Genomic DNA, 17178 nt, shown 5'->3' on the forward strand with positions numbered 1-17178 from the left:
TCTGTTTTACATTCCTTTGTTATTGAGTTCCTTGAGCTTGTGGAAATGCAGTCAATGAATTTCCCTTGATTCCTGGGCTCTGTCCTTCCCTCCCTTTTCTGATTTAACTTTTAATGAAAAAAGAAGGGACAATATTTCTAGCCAATTCTTAATTCAAATCCCAGACCACAGCCAATTAGAAGCTGCTAATAGCTAATAATTTAGCAATTGATTTTTTTCCTATTTCACCCAATCTACTAGAACATCTTAGGACCATGCCAGGCTCAGTAGATTTGACTTCTGATTGGCTGCTCTGTTCAAGATGATTACAGGATATGGCAAGTTTATAATTAATTCATTATTGCAGAATAAGGATCAGCTTGAAACAAATTCATGTTTATAATACCTACTTCTGTTACTAGTACAATGTATTTAGCATCCAAAGTGTAATGAGTGGGTTAGAACAAAATATTATCTAGGAGAACACAGGGAACTTCCAGACAGGGCTTAAACCTGTGTGGAAGCGACTTTGTCCCCATGCCCGCCACCCAAAAATGGGCTTTCCAGGTGGGGTGTCCCCATACCATTCTGGTAACTTTCCAGGCTGGCATGGGACCACTCAACCCCCTCCCGCAAAAGCCTTAAATGTAAAAACAACTTATTGGAATGATATGCCAGGGGGCCTGCCAGAGTAGTGTAATGGTGGCCCAGTAATTAAGGCTTTTGGAGGGGTGGTTGGGGACGGGGGGGGGGGTGCCCTCTTGCTTCTTTTAGCTCCAAGCCTGAAAAACCAAGAGGATTGTGGGGACTGGTACCTGGGTAGCCCTAGGACTACCAAGGAGTCAGTCCCCACAGGCCCCATACCCCATTAGAAGGGAGGGAGGGAGGGAGGGAGGGAGGGAGGGAGGGAGGGAGGGAGGGAGGGAGGGAGGAAGGAAGGAAGGAAGGAAGGGAGAGAGGCCTGAAGAGAGAGGACCAGTGGAAATTTGAATAGGGGTCGCAATTGGCTCCCAGACTGGACTTTGGACATGCCTACTCTAAACCTTAAGCACAGGCATTATATGAATCAATGCATTGGTTTAATGGTCTAATGCAGGGGTCCTCACACTTTTTAAACAGAGGGCCAGGTCACAGTCCCTCAAACTGTTGGATGGCCAGATTATAATTTGAAACAACAACAACAAATGAGTTCCTATGCATACTGCACATATCTCATTTGTAGTGCAAAAAAAAAAAAGTAAAACAATGCAATAATTAAAATGAAGAACAATTTTAACAAATATAAACTTATTAGTATTTCAATGGGAAGTGTGGGCTTGATTTGGCCGATGAGATAAGATTGTTGTTGTTGTGTGCTTTCAAGTCGTTTCAGACTTAGGTTGACCCTGAGCGAGGGCCGGGTAAATGACCTTGGAGGGCTGGATTTAGCCCTCAGGCCTTAGTTTGAGGACCCCTGGTCTAACGTATTCACTTTAAAGTAAACATGATCAACAGTGTTTTCTCAAAAGTAATGCATATTGATGTCAGGCCAATTTACATATGCAGTGCAGACTTCCACTGCCTCCCAGTGAGCTAAATACAGATGAACATGCTAAAGAAAGAAAATATAATAGTATATCCTACTTGCTCACTTTTTTTAAAAAAAGAATGCTGTTATTTTTGCATGCCTTCAAGTTGTTTCTCACTTATGGAAACCCTAATGGGAATATGTGAGAAAGTTTTCTTTCCAGATTTATTCAGAAGAGATTTGACATTATCTTCATCTGAGGCTGAGAAAGTTTGCTCAGGGTCACCCCAGACATGTAGCCGGGGGGGGGGGGGGGCTTGAGGGGCTTCAGCCCCCCCCCCCCCCGAAATTCTCATGGTGGTTCGCGAAAAGGCCTTACTGGTGCATTATTTAAACTGTTATGTTTATTCATATCATGATCTGATCACCATACTCAATGCATCCCATATGCATGGGGGTATTGGGGTAATGATACAAAAAGTTTGCTAGGCTAGACCCTCTTTCACTCAGACTCAGCCCCCCCCCCCAAAACTCAGCCCCCCAGAAACCCCCCTTGAAAAAAAATTCAGCCCCCCCTTCCCGAAACGAAATGCTGGCTACGCGCCTAGGTCACCCCATAAGTTTCCATAGTTCACTGAGGATTTGAATCCTGTTTCCTGGAGTGCTTGTCCAAGACTAAAACCACCATGTTACGCTATTTGTTTATTTACCACCCATTTTTCCTTGAACTAGTGAACTATTGTAAGCCCTAGATTGTCAGAATGGTTCAGTATAAAGGTAGTGTGTAATTGCATATGTTTTCAACATTTGAGCATAGGCAATATTGTAGGTTGGCAGTTAGACTTATAAACAGGACATTTAATAGGGAAGAAGCTGCTTTTATAGGGCTTTTGTTCATATAATTTAAATGACACTGCTATTATGACTCCATTGGAAGGAATAGCCTCACAAGCTCTTGGTCCAGGAGTTTTAACCTTGAGATGTGAAGATGGGGAGAAAATTACAATTGTCTGAATAAAATTAACAGAATTAACTCCTTCTACCCACATAAAGGTGCAGATACTCCTCCTGGCATGACATCAGTCACTACTAAACAATATAATCACAACAATGTTTAAGTTTCAGAAGCCCAACTTTGGTCAGAGGATCAGTTCTTCATCCTTTTTGGAAGGGAGGGGGTAATATAGCCTTGCAAAATACCCATGCTCCACAGTGTTTCAAACTTTAGTTGATAGTAAAGAAATTTATTGAATTTGAAAAGGTTTTCCAGGCATTAAGCTTACCCCCTACTATGACAGAATGAAGAAGAGAAATTCTGAGTTTACAAACTGCAGCTAAATAGTCTCTAAAGAGTAATCAGCCCCTTATTGGAAACAACACTTTGTTGCAGCCCTAAGGCCAAACACTTTAAAGAAGAACACTTAGATTTAGTTACCTACATTATTACAACTTTGCATTAAAAGAAACGTCCTGATCATATAATATTGTTTAATAATTGTAATTCCCAGGTGTGTCAGTATCATTCTCAGGCAACAATATTGATTTGTTCATATTTATACAGTATATTCATTTATATTAACATATCTCTTTTATGTAGATTTACTTTTATTTATATAATTACATATTGTTAATTATTTAGTCTTTACTGCTTCCTGGGAACTAGGTAATTGGCCATAGTATAAGAAAATTGAAGTAAACTAAGGGAAAAATTCAGTAAAAAATAAGTACAACTGATTTCCATTTTAATTTCAAAGGAATCTTAAGCTTGTGTTTAAACCTCTCCTGTTGAAACCAATAAATTAAAGTAAGAACTCTGTATTAGCCAGATTAAGTTTTCTATTCTTCCTTTACTGCAGTGGTTCCCTACGTTTTTATGACTAGGGACCACTTGACCGGAGACCACTTGACCCGGGACCACTTTGCAACATTAGTACCAAAAAGGTTATGAATCAGTTTTTGGTCAACTTTACATTCAGTTTGGTTATTTGGGGTGCTGATTCAGAAAATTGCATTGGATAGACCACACCATCTCTCGTTTCTGATACAGGACATAAACCATCCGGTAATCGCCATCTGCTCGCTCACAGAAAACCATATTTAATAATCTAGAGCTGATGTGGTAGTAGAAATCTTTCATGGGTATTCAGCCCCCCGCACATCCCCGTTGCCTCGGCACTGTAAGAGTGTTTCATGAGACTAGTCGTTGTAGTTGCCGCATGGTTTCAAGGCAATGGTGTAGTAATGGTGAGGCCATGGACCATAATTTCATTCTTGCTGATGGTGGTCCGTGGACCACAAGTTTGGAGCCACTGCTTTACTGTAAGGACAATTCAGGCAGAATTATGTTATCAAACTCTCTTTAATGGCAATATTAAACACATGCTTCTCTCTCACACTCTAAACTAAAATATTCATACATTTACTATACATACATACATGCACTTTGGATCACATAGGGAAGGGTTATTACCCCTGTGGATTTTGAAAAAATTTGGCTTGTTGTGGAAACAAGGATTGGTGAGAAGGCTTCAGTGGAGACACCTTTCGCCATGATAACTATTTCAGGAGTGAATTTCCCTTTCGAGGGGAGATTTCTCTCACTTCCTGTTGTCGCACCCTGTTCTTAACTAGGAGTCGTTTGTAAGTCGGATGTTTGTAATTCGGGGACTGTCTGCCTTTAGCTATGAATTATAGTAACTATAAAATTTCAGGAATACCAACCTTCTCATTAACTCATACTGTATGGCCTAGAAAGAAAAGATCGGGGGCAGAGTGGTGGTGGATACAAGGAAAGAAGAGTATTTTTTATCTTTTCGTCTGAAACTTTTGTGACTTCTAGAAGGTTTTCCTATTCATTGTATTGTTGAAGGTTTCATGGCTGGAATCACTGGGTTGTTGTAGGTTTTTTCGGGCTATATGGCCATGGTCTAGAAGCATTCTCTCCTGATGTTTCACCTGCATTTATGGCGTCACAACCTCTGAGGATGCTTGCCATAGATGCAGGTGAAACATCAGGAGAGAATGCCTCTAGAACATGGCCATATAGACCAAAAAACCTACAACAACCCACTTTCCTATTAGTGTTTTGGCGATCCTTTATGAGATACAATTGTCTGGTTGCCCCTGACCCAATAAGTGCAAAAAACACTTAAAAACAATGCAATAATTAATATGAAGAACAATTTTAACAAATATAAACTTATTAGTATTTCATGGTGGCACATGAAAATGACAGTGATTCTCTGAATGTGCAGGTGTGGTAAATGTATGTCCTGCTTCCTGTCACAATAGGAGATTTTATGCCATACTTGTACTTTCTGTAAAACTAAAAGTGCAGAAAGGCTATTTTCTTTTGTACCTGGCCACATAAATTCTCAGATATGTTGTGGAAGTGCTTTCAAAGGGGTTTATGTCAAAACTAGAAGTTTATATTGTGTCTGAAAGGCATTGGGAAACCAGTACAGCTGTTGTGTGCCTTCAAATCCTTTCTGATTTATGGTGACCCTAAGACAAACTTTTCAGATGGTTTGGTTGTCAAGATTCGTCATAGAGTTTTTTCCATTGCCTTCTTCAGAGGCAGAGAGAGTGTGATGTGCCCACAACCCCTGTGGGCTTCTGTGGTAGGGATTTGAACCCTGGTCTTCCAAATCCTAGCCCAGCATTCAAATAAGTGCACACTGTACTACATATCAGTTATTTGAATATGTGTGTGAAAGGCTCTTGCTAACCTTTTGCATTTCAAAATATGTATTTCCACACTTAAGATTTAGACATGTGCTCATAAAGGAAGGTGTTTTTAATGTATTACAATTAACCCGTTGGTAGTTTTTATCCAAAAAGATAAAAAAGTGAGATATGTTTCAGATCATTTTCAGCTAGTCGTATGTGTGTATGTCCCTTCAAGACCTTCAAAAAAGACATTCAGTCAAGCCATCAACAACATGGCAGGTAGTTACTAACAGCACATGCCACAGACGAAGGTCATTGCTGATTGGTTGGCTGATTTAAAGCCTACCCTTGCTGATTGCCTCTGAAACCATAGGTATGCCTGTATGGAATAATTTATTGTCATTATTGTTGTAATACAGTGAAAGTCCTAGTGTTAGCGAATTTAGTAGCATAAACATTGCCAAGCAAATATCCGCTCATCGCTTCATTAGAGGTCTATTCCATTAAAAAAATACCCTGTACATCTGAGCTTATTTTCTTTTTGCTTTCATTACCACCAGGTGCTTGGCATACCTTGTTCTCATAGCTGTTAGCACACACACACACATTAAACTATAGTACCTGACCTTTCCCCCCAATGAAACTGTGTATAAACTGCAATCATTTCTTTGTTTAATAAAAGCCAAGCTGTTGTCTCGGACTGTACTGACTACAGACCAAAGACCCATCTATACTGGCCACTAAATCTGGGGACAGTCTGGAGCAGAAATGGATGGAGGCAGAGGGATCAGGAAGGGGCAGAGAGGAGGGGAGAACAAAGTGATCCACAATGGTGGGAGAAGAGCAGGGGGAACTGAAAGGACTATGGCAGCTGATCTCACAGCAATGGCTATTTCAAACCATTGCAGGTCCTCCAACCCCTTCTACCCAGTTCCACTCCCTTCATCCACCCCAGACACCCACATACCACTTGTTCTCCCTCCTCCTGCTCCCCCCGTCCCATCCCATCCCATCCCATCCCATCCCATCCCATCCCATCCCATCCCATCCCATCCCTTCCTTCTACCTGAGTGAATGAGAAAAGGCATGTATGCACAGTTGGACCCTGCCAATGTCTAAAGATTTAACCGCTAGGCAAGCCTCATTTCATTGAACATAGCTAGGAGCTGCGGTAGCACAATGGGTTAAACAGTTGTGCTGGCTGAACTGCTGACCTGACGGTTGGTGGTTTGAATCTGCGAGACGGGGTGAGCTCTCATCTGTCAGCCCCAGCTTCTCATGTGGGGTCATGAGAGAAGCCTCCCACAGGATGGTAACACATCTGGGCATCCCCTGGGCAACGTCCTTGCAGATGATAAATTCTCTCACACCAAAAGCAACTTGCTTCTGACATGATTTTTAAAAAATGAATATGGCTCAGGCTGGTTTTACCAAAGTTCCTATTAAAAACATCAATGGGCAAAAATGGAGACAGTGGCAATTAATCTATGAATAATCAAATCCATGAACATTTAATCCTCAAATGTAGAGAGACAACTGTATTTTATCCTTGTCTGTATATTTATGCCTGAATATAAATTCATGCAGAATTTTGTACAAATATATCTGTGTAAAGAATTCTCTGGCTCACTATTAAAGGTTCTTGGTCATGTTTAAATCCACCAGAATTGTTCAGGTTGTTAGTTTTCTATCTTTGAAAATCTTTCACTGATTAAAGATAACATATGGAAATTCTTGCACTGCTGGTAACACATGCCAGTTAGAATGCATTTTAATCCCTTAAATTGGAATGCCAAGAGTCAAGAAAATAGGTAATTTTATCACAAGTCTGGGGAATATAAATTGTTGAGGCCACATTTCTCTTTTCAAAGGTACAAAAGTGTCTTTTAAAAGGTACAAAAGTTGCAAAATTGACTACTATTTAAGTATTAGCTCATATAATTGTGAATTAATGGTCTTCAAGAGCCTGCTCCATAATGAGCTTGTGACATTTTTTAAATGAGTGGAAGCCTGAGTGTACTCAGCTGAATTTATCAGTAATCATGGTACAGATTCTCAGATTCTTACAGACACATGATATTGTCTGTATTTGCCCTATAACCTGGTTTTGACCAGCCAGGAACTGTAACTGGTTAACATGGTTTTACCCAACATTAGGAGAAATCAGGGAATGCTCTGAACTTTGGATGAAGCTCTGAAGCATTCCTGCAGTTGAAGGTTGGTGTGAACAACTGGACTGGCTTTAGCTCAAACCAGTCCACTGTCAACATGGCCTGGCATTGCCATCTCCCTTTCCCTGCACTCCACAGCACAGGGAAAAGGGGACAGATTGGAACTTTGTCATCTGTGTCTCTGAAGCAGCTGGTCATGAAGCTCCAGAAGGCTCATGTCTGTTGCCAAACACATTTGTTGACATGAGCAAAGATGCCTGCATGAAAGAAGTATCAACCCCCTTTCCCCCTGGTTGTTGATATCTCGGCCGGGGGTGGTGGTGGTGGTGGTGGTAGCGGTAGCATGTATGAACAGCACAATGGAATCCAGAGCAGCTCAAGAGTTGAAATACTCTGGCCCAGCTCCAAATTTCAGTGTACATGTAGATGCACCCTCAGTGATGAACTATAGTTTTCTCTTGAATAGAACACCAATAAACAGTCCTTCTAGAATTAGGCATTGAGTTGTCTACAAACCAGTAGCACTCCATAGCTAGGTTAACCTAAATTTTGCATTCATAGAATCATAGAATCATAGAGTTGGAAGAAACCTCATGGGCCATCCAGTCCAACCCCCTGCCAAGAAGCAGGAATATTGCATTCAAAGCACCCCTGAGAGATGGCCACCCAGCTTCTGTTTAAAAGCCTCCAAAGAAGGAGCCTCCACCACACTCCAGGGCAGAGAGTTCCACTGCTGAACAGCTCTCACAGTCAGGAAGTTCTTCCTAATGTTCAGATGGATTCTCCTTTCTTTGAAGCCATTGTTCCGTGTCCTAGTCTCCAGGGAAGCAGAAAACAAGCTTGCTTCCTCATCCCTGTGAGGTCCAGCTTTTCTATTCAGGTCCAGCTTTTCTATTTTGTTTTAGCAGAAATCTAGCTATACCATGAAGTAGCTTAAAATTAATTTTAATCTTTATCCAAACATTTTTTTAAAAAAAATCTGATTGAGTTCCTCCACCTGGACTTTTTTCTGACCTCAATGAGAATACCAGTGCATTGTGGGAATGTTCTGTGTCCACTGGATAAGTTTATCAGTGCAGAAACAAGGGTATTTCACAATTCCTAGAGTCAGAAAACCACATGGCCATGTGAGGTGAGAGATTTGTTTTGAGCAACACTTAGGACCTCATCACATTGATGTCCTCAAGGTGGGGCGGGGCATCATGGGCAACCATGGGGAAGCAGGGGAAACCATTGTCCCATGTCCTATATTGCCCACATTGCTGCCTTTCCCAGCACACTGGGGAAAGCATAACCGCCTGACTTACCCCTGCCCTGTTCCCAGCTTACCTAATGAGAACATGGATAGCTATCCATGTTCTCAGGGCTCCGTCCTAGAAAGAATGCTTTCAAGATGGAGCCTTGCTGGAAGTAGCTCTGCATCATGTGATGGGCTTTGGCGGGCTCCATTTTGGACATGCCCAAGCCTCATGTGATGAGGTCCTTAGACTTATTTGAAAAATGAAACTAAGACAAATGCAAGACAGATGATTGTTTGGATAGTCAATTTTGCATATTAAAAATGTATGTAGAATGTAACAGACTTAGAGATGCTGTATCTCTTCAGATGAAATCTAAAATCTCCAACAGAATGCAATTCCTCCATCTTCCTGGGTGTGGGTTAAAAAAAGCACTCTTCCAATCACTCCCTACAAAAAAAAAATCCTTATTTTGAACTTCAATTGGTTCAACTAGTCAGACTTGCAAGGAAACTTGAGAATAAGCAGGGGGGAAAGTTGAGTTCAAAACCAGCTTGATGCTAAACTGTTTGCAGTGCCTTTTGCCATTGCTCTGTCTCTTACTTTGTGGCAGCTGATAAAGAAATGGAAATCCTGCCAAAGCGAAGGCTGGGGGGAAAACTTCCCACTTTGGTATTCGCAGTACAGTTATGACAAATGCATGGTCTGTGTTCTGAGTGTTAAGGGAAATGTAAAAACATGTCTTGTTGTTGTGAATGCTCACATGGTGATTTGTTGGTTTGATTCTTCAGGTCGTGATTTGGCAAGCACAACCCTCCCTGGATACCCTCCGCACGTCCCCCCTGCTGGACAGGGCAGCTATTCTGCTCCAACGCTGACAGGGATGGTGCCTGGTGAGTTTTCATAGAAAAAAAAGAAAGAAAAGGCGAGAAAAGCAAACAGCAGCAGTCTTAGCAGCAAAGCCATATAGTTCCTTTATGCTCCCTTTTCATGCCAGCAGCAGAGACAGAATTTTAAAAAAGAAGAGATGTAAAACAGGCAAATCAAACTATTGCATTTCTCTTTGTCTTTCCAATTTCACTCAAGTATCCTGAAACACTGCAGTAAAAGCAAACTGAGGCCTATTTGAAGTTAGTGTGGGACCTCCTAATTCCTCTTTCTTGGCTGCATTGGAATTATGGAGTATGGATAGCAAGATAATTTATTCAGCCGAAATACATAGGGAAAGAAGTGTCTAGCCTTGCTGCATAGCTTTTGGATACACATGATATAATGTACATAAGGTTAATCTCAGAGTTACCTCGCTTCTCTGCATTTTTGTCATGTGAATCATTTTAATTAACTTAGCTATAAGCATTTCTCCCAATTGTGCCTGAAGAATCTCATACTTTGAAATTACGCTGCTTAATATGGGTGTCTGCGAATGATCTCATCCAATGCTTTTCACACATGAGATCTTAGTCATTAATGTCTCTAGTGAAATACCTAATGTTCCTTGATGTTCACCTTTGGTCTTTATCATATCTTCGTTAAAAGAAGTCAAGCATTTCCAGAGCCGTTTTTGTGAAGTAACAGCTTCTCAAGTTGGATGTGTCATTGGAAGCACCCTTTGACAGGAGCAGGGCTTCACACTTTTCTGAAGTTGGAGAGAAATGAGAAAGTTTTAAACATCTTTTAAAAAAGACTCTTGCCTTGTTTTATTGGAACTTAATAATATATATGCAGACTTCTTGCTTCTTGGCAGGGGGTTGGACTGGATGGCCCATGAGGTCTCTTCCAACACTTTGATTCTATGATTCTATGATTCTATGACTTGGAACTGGGCACATATTACATACTTTGTGGTTAAGTCATGATTAATTGTTATCTCTTATTTAGAATGGCAGTTATATTTTATATTTAGGAAGAATGTAATTGATCACGAAGGGAGACTAATGCAATGTGGAAGAGGTATTCTACTTTCAGAAGCAGTGGAAATCTGTACAAGTGGATTAGTGAGAAACAGATTTTAGCATGTTTATTTCTTGACTGTCTAACTCCACCTTGCTTTTTCTGAGTATTCTGGCAGGGAGGTTTGCCTTCTGTATAAACAAAAGTAATATCACCAGTCAGCCATGTGAATTCATCCATTTTATCTCTCTTACTACCATATTTTTGTTAATATGTGATTGACAATTCAATTACCATATTGATTAATCCTCACATTCATATTTCTCAACATCATAAAAAAATCAATTAGTCTATTTGTTCCTAAATTAGAAATAAAATCTGAAAAAAAACCCCAAAGATCTCTGCTAGATTGCCACTTAATTTTGTGCAATCCAAGTATATGTGTGAAGTGGCAATCTAGCAGAGATCTTTGAAGTGATACTTCAATTTAAATGGCACTGTTTCCTGTCCCTCTTCGGCAGTGGTTCCCAACCTTTGGTCCATAGACCACCAGTGGTCTCCAAGAACTAAAATATGGTCCACAGCCTCACCATTACTACATTGTTGCAACAAGAGTGACTGGTCTCGTGAAACCCTTTTATAGTGCCAAGACAACGGGGATGTTGGGAAAGGAGAGGCTGACTGCTCACAAAAGGGGTGACTACAAGCCTCCTGACTGCTGCTTCTCCTCCTCCTCCTCCCTCCACCCCTGAGCAGACTAGTTCCATGTGGCACCTTGTTTTTTCGTTTTTAGGCCTGTTCCTGTGGTTATTTGGGGTGTTGATCTAGAAAATTGCATTGGATAGACCACATCAGCTCTAGATTTTTAAATACAGTTTTCTGTGGGTGAGCCGATGGTGACTTTGTTGTTGTCGTTCATTCGTTTAGTCATTTCCGACTCTTTGTAACCTCTTGGACCAGCCCACGCCAGAGCTCCCTGTTGGCCGTCACTACCCCCAGCTCCTTCAAGGTCAAGCCAGTCACTTCAAAGATACCATCCATCCATCTTGCCCTTGGTTGGCCCCTCTTCCTATTTCCTTCCATTTTCCCCAGCATTATTGTCTTCTCTAAGCTTTCCTTTCTTCTCATGATGTGGCCAAAGTTCTTCATCTTTGTCTCTACTGTCCTTCCCTCCAATGAGCAGTCGGGCTTTATTTCCTGAAGTATGGACTGGTTGGATCTTCTGGTGGTCCAAGGCACTCTCAGAACTTTCCTCCAACACCACAGTTCAAAAGCATCTATCTTCTTTCGGTCAGCCTTCCCTAAGGTCCAGCTCTCACATCCATAGGTGACCATGGGGAATACCATTGCTTTAACTATGCGGATCTTCATTGCCAGTGTAGTGTGATGGCAACTACTGGATGGCATATATTCTGTATCAGAAACTAGAGCTGATGTGGTCTATCCAATGCAATTTTCTGAATCAGTATCCAAATAATCAAACAGAATCTAAAGTTGACCAAAAACTGATTTTAACCCTTTTGGTACTAATGTTGGCGAGTCATCCCTGGTCAAAGTGGCCCCTGGTCAGAGTGACCCCATGTCAAGTGTTCCCTGGTTGAAGTGGTTCCTGGTCAAAAAAAAGGTTGGGAACCACTGCTCTTGGGGTGCCTTCTCACAATTATTATACAAAACTCTAGCAAATGGGAAATAATTTAACACCTTTCCCTGCACATTCTCCTTGTTGACTGATTTTTTTTTTTACTTTGGACAACAATTACTTTTCTGAAAGATGCTGTAAACTCTCTTTGCAATTCTCCCTTGGTTTTACATTTTTATTCCTCTAGCATGGTAAATTACTATTAAGTTGTCAAAAAGCAAAACAGGGCTTTGTAGTTGGCCACTTACATGTGGAGCCCTGCAATAAGATGTAGCAATGTACTTGTTCCCCTGTGCAAGGTTTCAGCCACTCAGTTTAGGAAACATATTTGTGTGAGAAAGAGGAATGCTAGATGAAAAGCCTTAACTGATTTGACTAACCATTAATGAGGTTGAAAATCTAATCTGTTTATGCTAACACTGGATGAGGAGTTTTAAAAAATCATGTTACCAATAACATAATACTAATTTTTGTTGTGTTAATTAGTAACATTAATCATTATGTCAGTCATTACTGTTAAATGTTTTAAAATAGATAGGATGGAAAAATGGAAACAGAGTACACTGTATTACTTTGGTTGACAGTCTTGCCCAATATTGCTGGTCCCATCAAAAGAGGTATTTAATGGAGTGAATGTTGTCAGCGCCAGTCTGATGTTGAGAAATCCCATGTATCTGGAAAGTACAAAGATGGGGAAGGCGATCCTGAAAGTATGGCATCTCAGAATGTTTGCAGTTAAGATCTGCCCAGAATCAACTGGATCTCTTCCCTTTCTTCCATCCTACTTACTCCTGGTAGCATGTTATTACATTGATTCACTCTAAACTCTGTGGATTGATTAAGAAAGAATAACATAAAGGTTGGAAAAAACCAACCTCAGTGCCTCTAAATACCACGGCAGCACAGCGGTTAAAGCCACTAGGTGCCTGAAAGGCTGCTGACTGGAGGGTCAACAGTTTGAAACCACGAGTTAGGTTAAGCTCTCGACTGTCAGTCCTAGTTTCTGCCAACCTAGCAGTTCGAAAGCATGAAATGCAAGTAAATCAATAGGTACCACCTCGGAAGGAAGGTAAAAGGGGGCTCCATGCAGACATGCAGACGTGTCGTCAAAAAGATCAGAGATGTCTATGGACAGCAGGCTCCTTTGGCATCTAAAATAGAACAACAGCACCTCCCCATGAAGTTGAGCAATGCCTCCAGATGCCAGAGATGGGAAAAGAAGGCCTTTACCTTATCTCTGTGTTGTATGTCATTGTTCATGTAAAAAGGCATTGAATGTTTGCCTCATATGTGTTTTATAATCTACTCTGAGTTCCTCTGGGGAGATAAAGTGGAATATAAATAAACTGTATTATTATTATTATTATTATTATACCACATTTCATCACATAAGTCGCCATCTCATAATAGTCGCACCTCACCTTTGGGGGTCCCGGTCTTGGTATTTTATGATTCTTTGCACAATTTATGATCCTTGCATAATAGTCGCACCCCCTGCCTGTGCACCAAGGGAAGCTCCTATAGCTCCGAGGGCAGGTACATGGGTGGGTGAGGGCATGAGAAGTATAGGGCTTCCCTTGGCCACCATCTGCTGAGAAAGTCCCCACAGTTATTACCAGCATGTGCACAGATGGGATGGGTGGCTAGTCAGCTACAGGGCAGTGGCAAAAAATGTCCCTTCTGTAATAATCACAACCTCACTCCTGGATTTTAAACAAAAAAGAGACAAAAGTGAGGCTATTATGTGATGAAATATGGGTAAATGTATAAAGCAACTAGAAAAATTACTCATTACATTGGAACAAGAAATGTTAGTCTCCCTTGTTACATTCCTTTCAAAAAGTAATTCTGCGGACCAATTCATTATGTCTAACTGTGTTGCTTTAATTCTTTCCTCTGGAAAACATCTGCAATGGGATGTTTTTAAATTTTACCCTCTCTCCACTTTTGTTTTTTTGTTTCCTAAATATTTTTGAAATTAAGCATTTTTTTTCTTACTCTTCTGAAAACCTCTCCTTTTTTGTGGATAAATGCATGTGGGATTCTTCTCAATTCAGACTTTTCTTTGCCTTGAGATATTATGCAGTAGTAGTCCAAAATAGAGCAGTATGTTTGGCAGTTAATTCCAGTTCAGGAGTTTATTGCCACTTTGTCTTTGTACACCTTTGAATATGATCTTTTTAAGGTTCTGACTATTAATGTCTGATTTCAGTCCATTTATTCTTTTCACCCATGCTACCCATGTAAAAGAAAGGGTGTCGTTTCATGTGATGGCATTGGTATAATCCATACCAAATAAAATTCAACACTAAAAACATCAAATCAAAATAAAATAAGCAATGAACATAGCAAACAATTAAAATTAAAGTTAAAACCGTCGTATACACACCAGCTACAAAACAATTTGAATATCAGACTAAAAGTATAAACACCAGGATAAAACTTCAACAATTTTAGGTCCTTCAATTATTGCATAATAAGAGCAGATTCTATGATGCTTTAGTGGCACTTTATGTTTTAATTGTGACAATGTTTTATACTTGTATGGGTGATGTTATGAGCTATAATTAATATGTTTTATTTGGATTATTTTCTCAATGTTCAGTGTTTTGTCCTTTTGATCTGTTTGCTTTGTTTTTACCTTTTGGATTGTAACTGTAATTGATACTATGTATATTGTTTTTTTTCTGTTGTAAGCCGCCTGAGTCCCCAAGGGGAGAAAGGGCGGGATATAAATATTAAATAATAATAATAATAATAATAATAATAATAATAATAGTTTGAAACACAACAAGTTGAGTCCACAGCAGACAAGATCACTCTAGTGGCTGTTGCACTGGATCACACGCTGGACACTTCCCAAGTGTCTAGGACTGTGTGATGTATGTGTATGATCTAATATGTTTCGGCATTGAATGTTTGCTGTTTATATGTTGCTCAGAGTGAGAAGGGTGGAATATAAATGCTTTAAATAAATAAATAAATGTATCAGTGAATAATGCATGCAGATCCCAGTAAGGTGGCCTTCTGCAGTTGGCAGATGGTAATTTTGTCAGCGCCGATTGTGTTTAAGTGCAGGCCAAGGTCTTTAGGCACTGCACCCAATGTGCCGATCCCCACTGGGACCACCTTGACTGGCTTGTGCCAGTCTTTGCAGTTTGATCTTTAAATCCTCATATTGTGTCAGCTTATCCATTATTATTATTATTATTATTATTATTATTGTCATCCTTAGGAGTTATTCAGGAAAATAAGTGTTTGAAGTGTTGTCTGGTTTTCTTGGGGTTAGTCACAATGCAAACAGAACTGGCACCAGTTATGTCAAAGGGCTTTACTTTCATTTTCCTCTCTTTATATATTCTTATAGTTGCTGACATAGCAATTTTAGAGAGTGTGCTGCCTATAAGTAATAATTTATAGTTAAAATTATCACACTGATAATTTTCAAGAGTAAGATGAACCATGATTTCATTTTAGCAAACCAGGCCCTACTGGTTTCATTTCCACATGTAACAGACTTTGCTTTTAAAAACATGCAAAGATTAAGCTTCCTGTTCCTTCAGTACTTCCTTTAATAACAACCTTCTGGTCTAGAAAGGTGAAGGTTATCTGCAATTCTTGTTAAGCTCTCTTGCTCATTTAGTCTAGGCGTTGCTAACTAGCATCCAAAATAACTTCTCGATCTTCTCTTGTCGCTTATCATTTGGAGGGCCAGTTTCAGAAGCCTCTTATGAATGCATGCAGTCTTTTATGATTTGGCTCCGAAACAGCTGACAGATCAGCTTTATTACACACACATCAGTGTTTGTACTCTGATATGACTGAATTATTCTGTCCTGACATTTATACAAGGAGAATTCATTTCAACAATTCTTGGAGACTCGATTCCTGACATGCCGATCTCCTGTAATAATTTTCAGAGCATATGCAAAAAGAGTGGTTATGATAAATCAATTACTAATTAGATATGAGTTATGTCTATAATTGGTTATTATAGAATGAAGACTTGCAAGGTGAAAAATAAGCTTTTTTTAATAATCTATTTGTTTTATCTTACCTACACTGCAACCTTCTTCTGAGAGATACTATAAGAGGCAGATGCAGATACTGACATAGTTTATTTAGCATTTTTCCTCTCGGGAGTCATAATGCATGATAAAAGATAACTTTAAAGTAGGATTTGGGTTTGTCAACACAGAACTGGATTCATCTGCCCTGGAACTAGATGTGCAATAGCTGAAAGAGGCTAGGGCTGCCTCTATGCTGTAAAAACAATGTAGTTTGATACCACTTTAACTGCCATGGCTCAATGCTATAGACTCTTGGGTTGAAGTATCATGGTGCACCTATTCTTTGACAGAGAATCATAGAATCACAGAATCATAGAGTTGGAAGAGACTTTGTAAGCCATCCAGTCTAACCCCCTGCCAAGAAGCAGGAACATCTCATTCAAAGCACCCCCAACAGATGGCCATCCAGTCTCTGTTTGATACCCTCCAAAAAAGGAGCCTCCACCACACTCTGGGGCAGAGAGTTTATAATGGTTTTCTTTTAATGTCAACAGAGTTCCACTGCTGAACAGCTCTCATCACAGTTAGAAAGTTCTTCCTAATTTTCAGGTGGAATCTCCTTTCCAGTAGTTTGAAGCCATTTTCCGCATCCTAGTCTCCAGGGCAGCAGAAAACACACTTGCTCCCTCCTCTCTATGACTTCCCCTCACATATTTATACATGGCCTTCATCATATTTCCTCTCAGGCTTCTCTTCTGCAGGCTAAACATGCCCAGCTCTTTAAGCCGCTCCTCACAGGGCTTGTTCTCCAGACCCTTGATCATTTTAGTCGCCCTCCTCTGGACACATTCCAGCTTGTCAACATCTCCCTTCAATTGTGGTGCCCAGAACTGGACACAGTATTCCAGATGTGGTTTGACCAAGGCAGGATAGAGGGTAGCATGACTTCCCTGGATCGCCATACTCCTATTGATGCAGGCCAAAATCCCATTGTTTTTTTTTTTTTTTGCCTTTGCATGACACTGTTGGCTCATGTTTAACTTGTTGTCCATGAGGATCTTTTTCACATGTACTG

The 17178-nt window shown here is 40.3% G+C and overlaps 1 protein-coding gene across 1 annotated transcript in view; it reads left to right on the plus strand.

The window, feature by feature from the left end:
- Window positions 1–17178, plus strand: part of PAX5 (paired box 5) — a 280289-nt gene that overhangs the window by 213881 nt on the left and 49230 nt on the right. Inside the window, exon 8 of the mRNA XM_060763745.2 lies at window positions 9356–9457. Within this exon, the coding sequence (XP_060619728.1) occupies window positions 9356–9457 (102 nt within the window). The remainder of the gene's footprint in view (window positions 1–9355; window positions 9458–17178) is intronic.

Source organism: Anolis sagrei, chromosome 2, assembly GCF_037176765.1.
Source record: "Anolis sagrei isolate rAnoSag1 chromosome 2, rAnoSag1.mat, whole genome shotgun sequence".
Lineage (NCBI taxonomy): Eukaryota > Metazoa > Chordata > Lepidosauria > Squamata > Dactyloidae > Anolis > Anolis sagrei.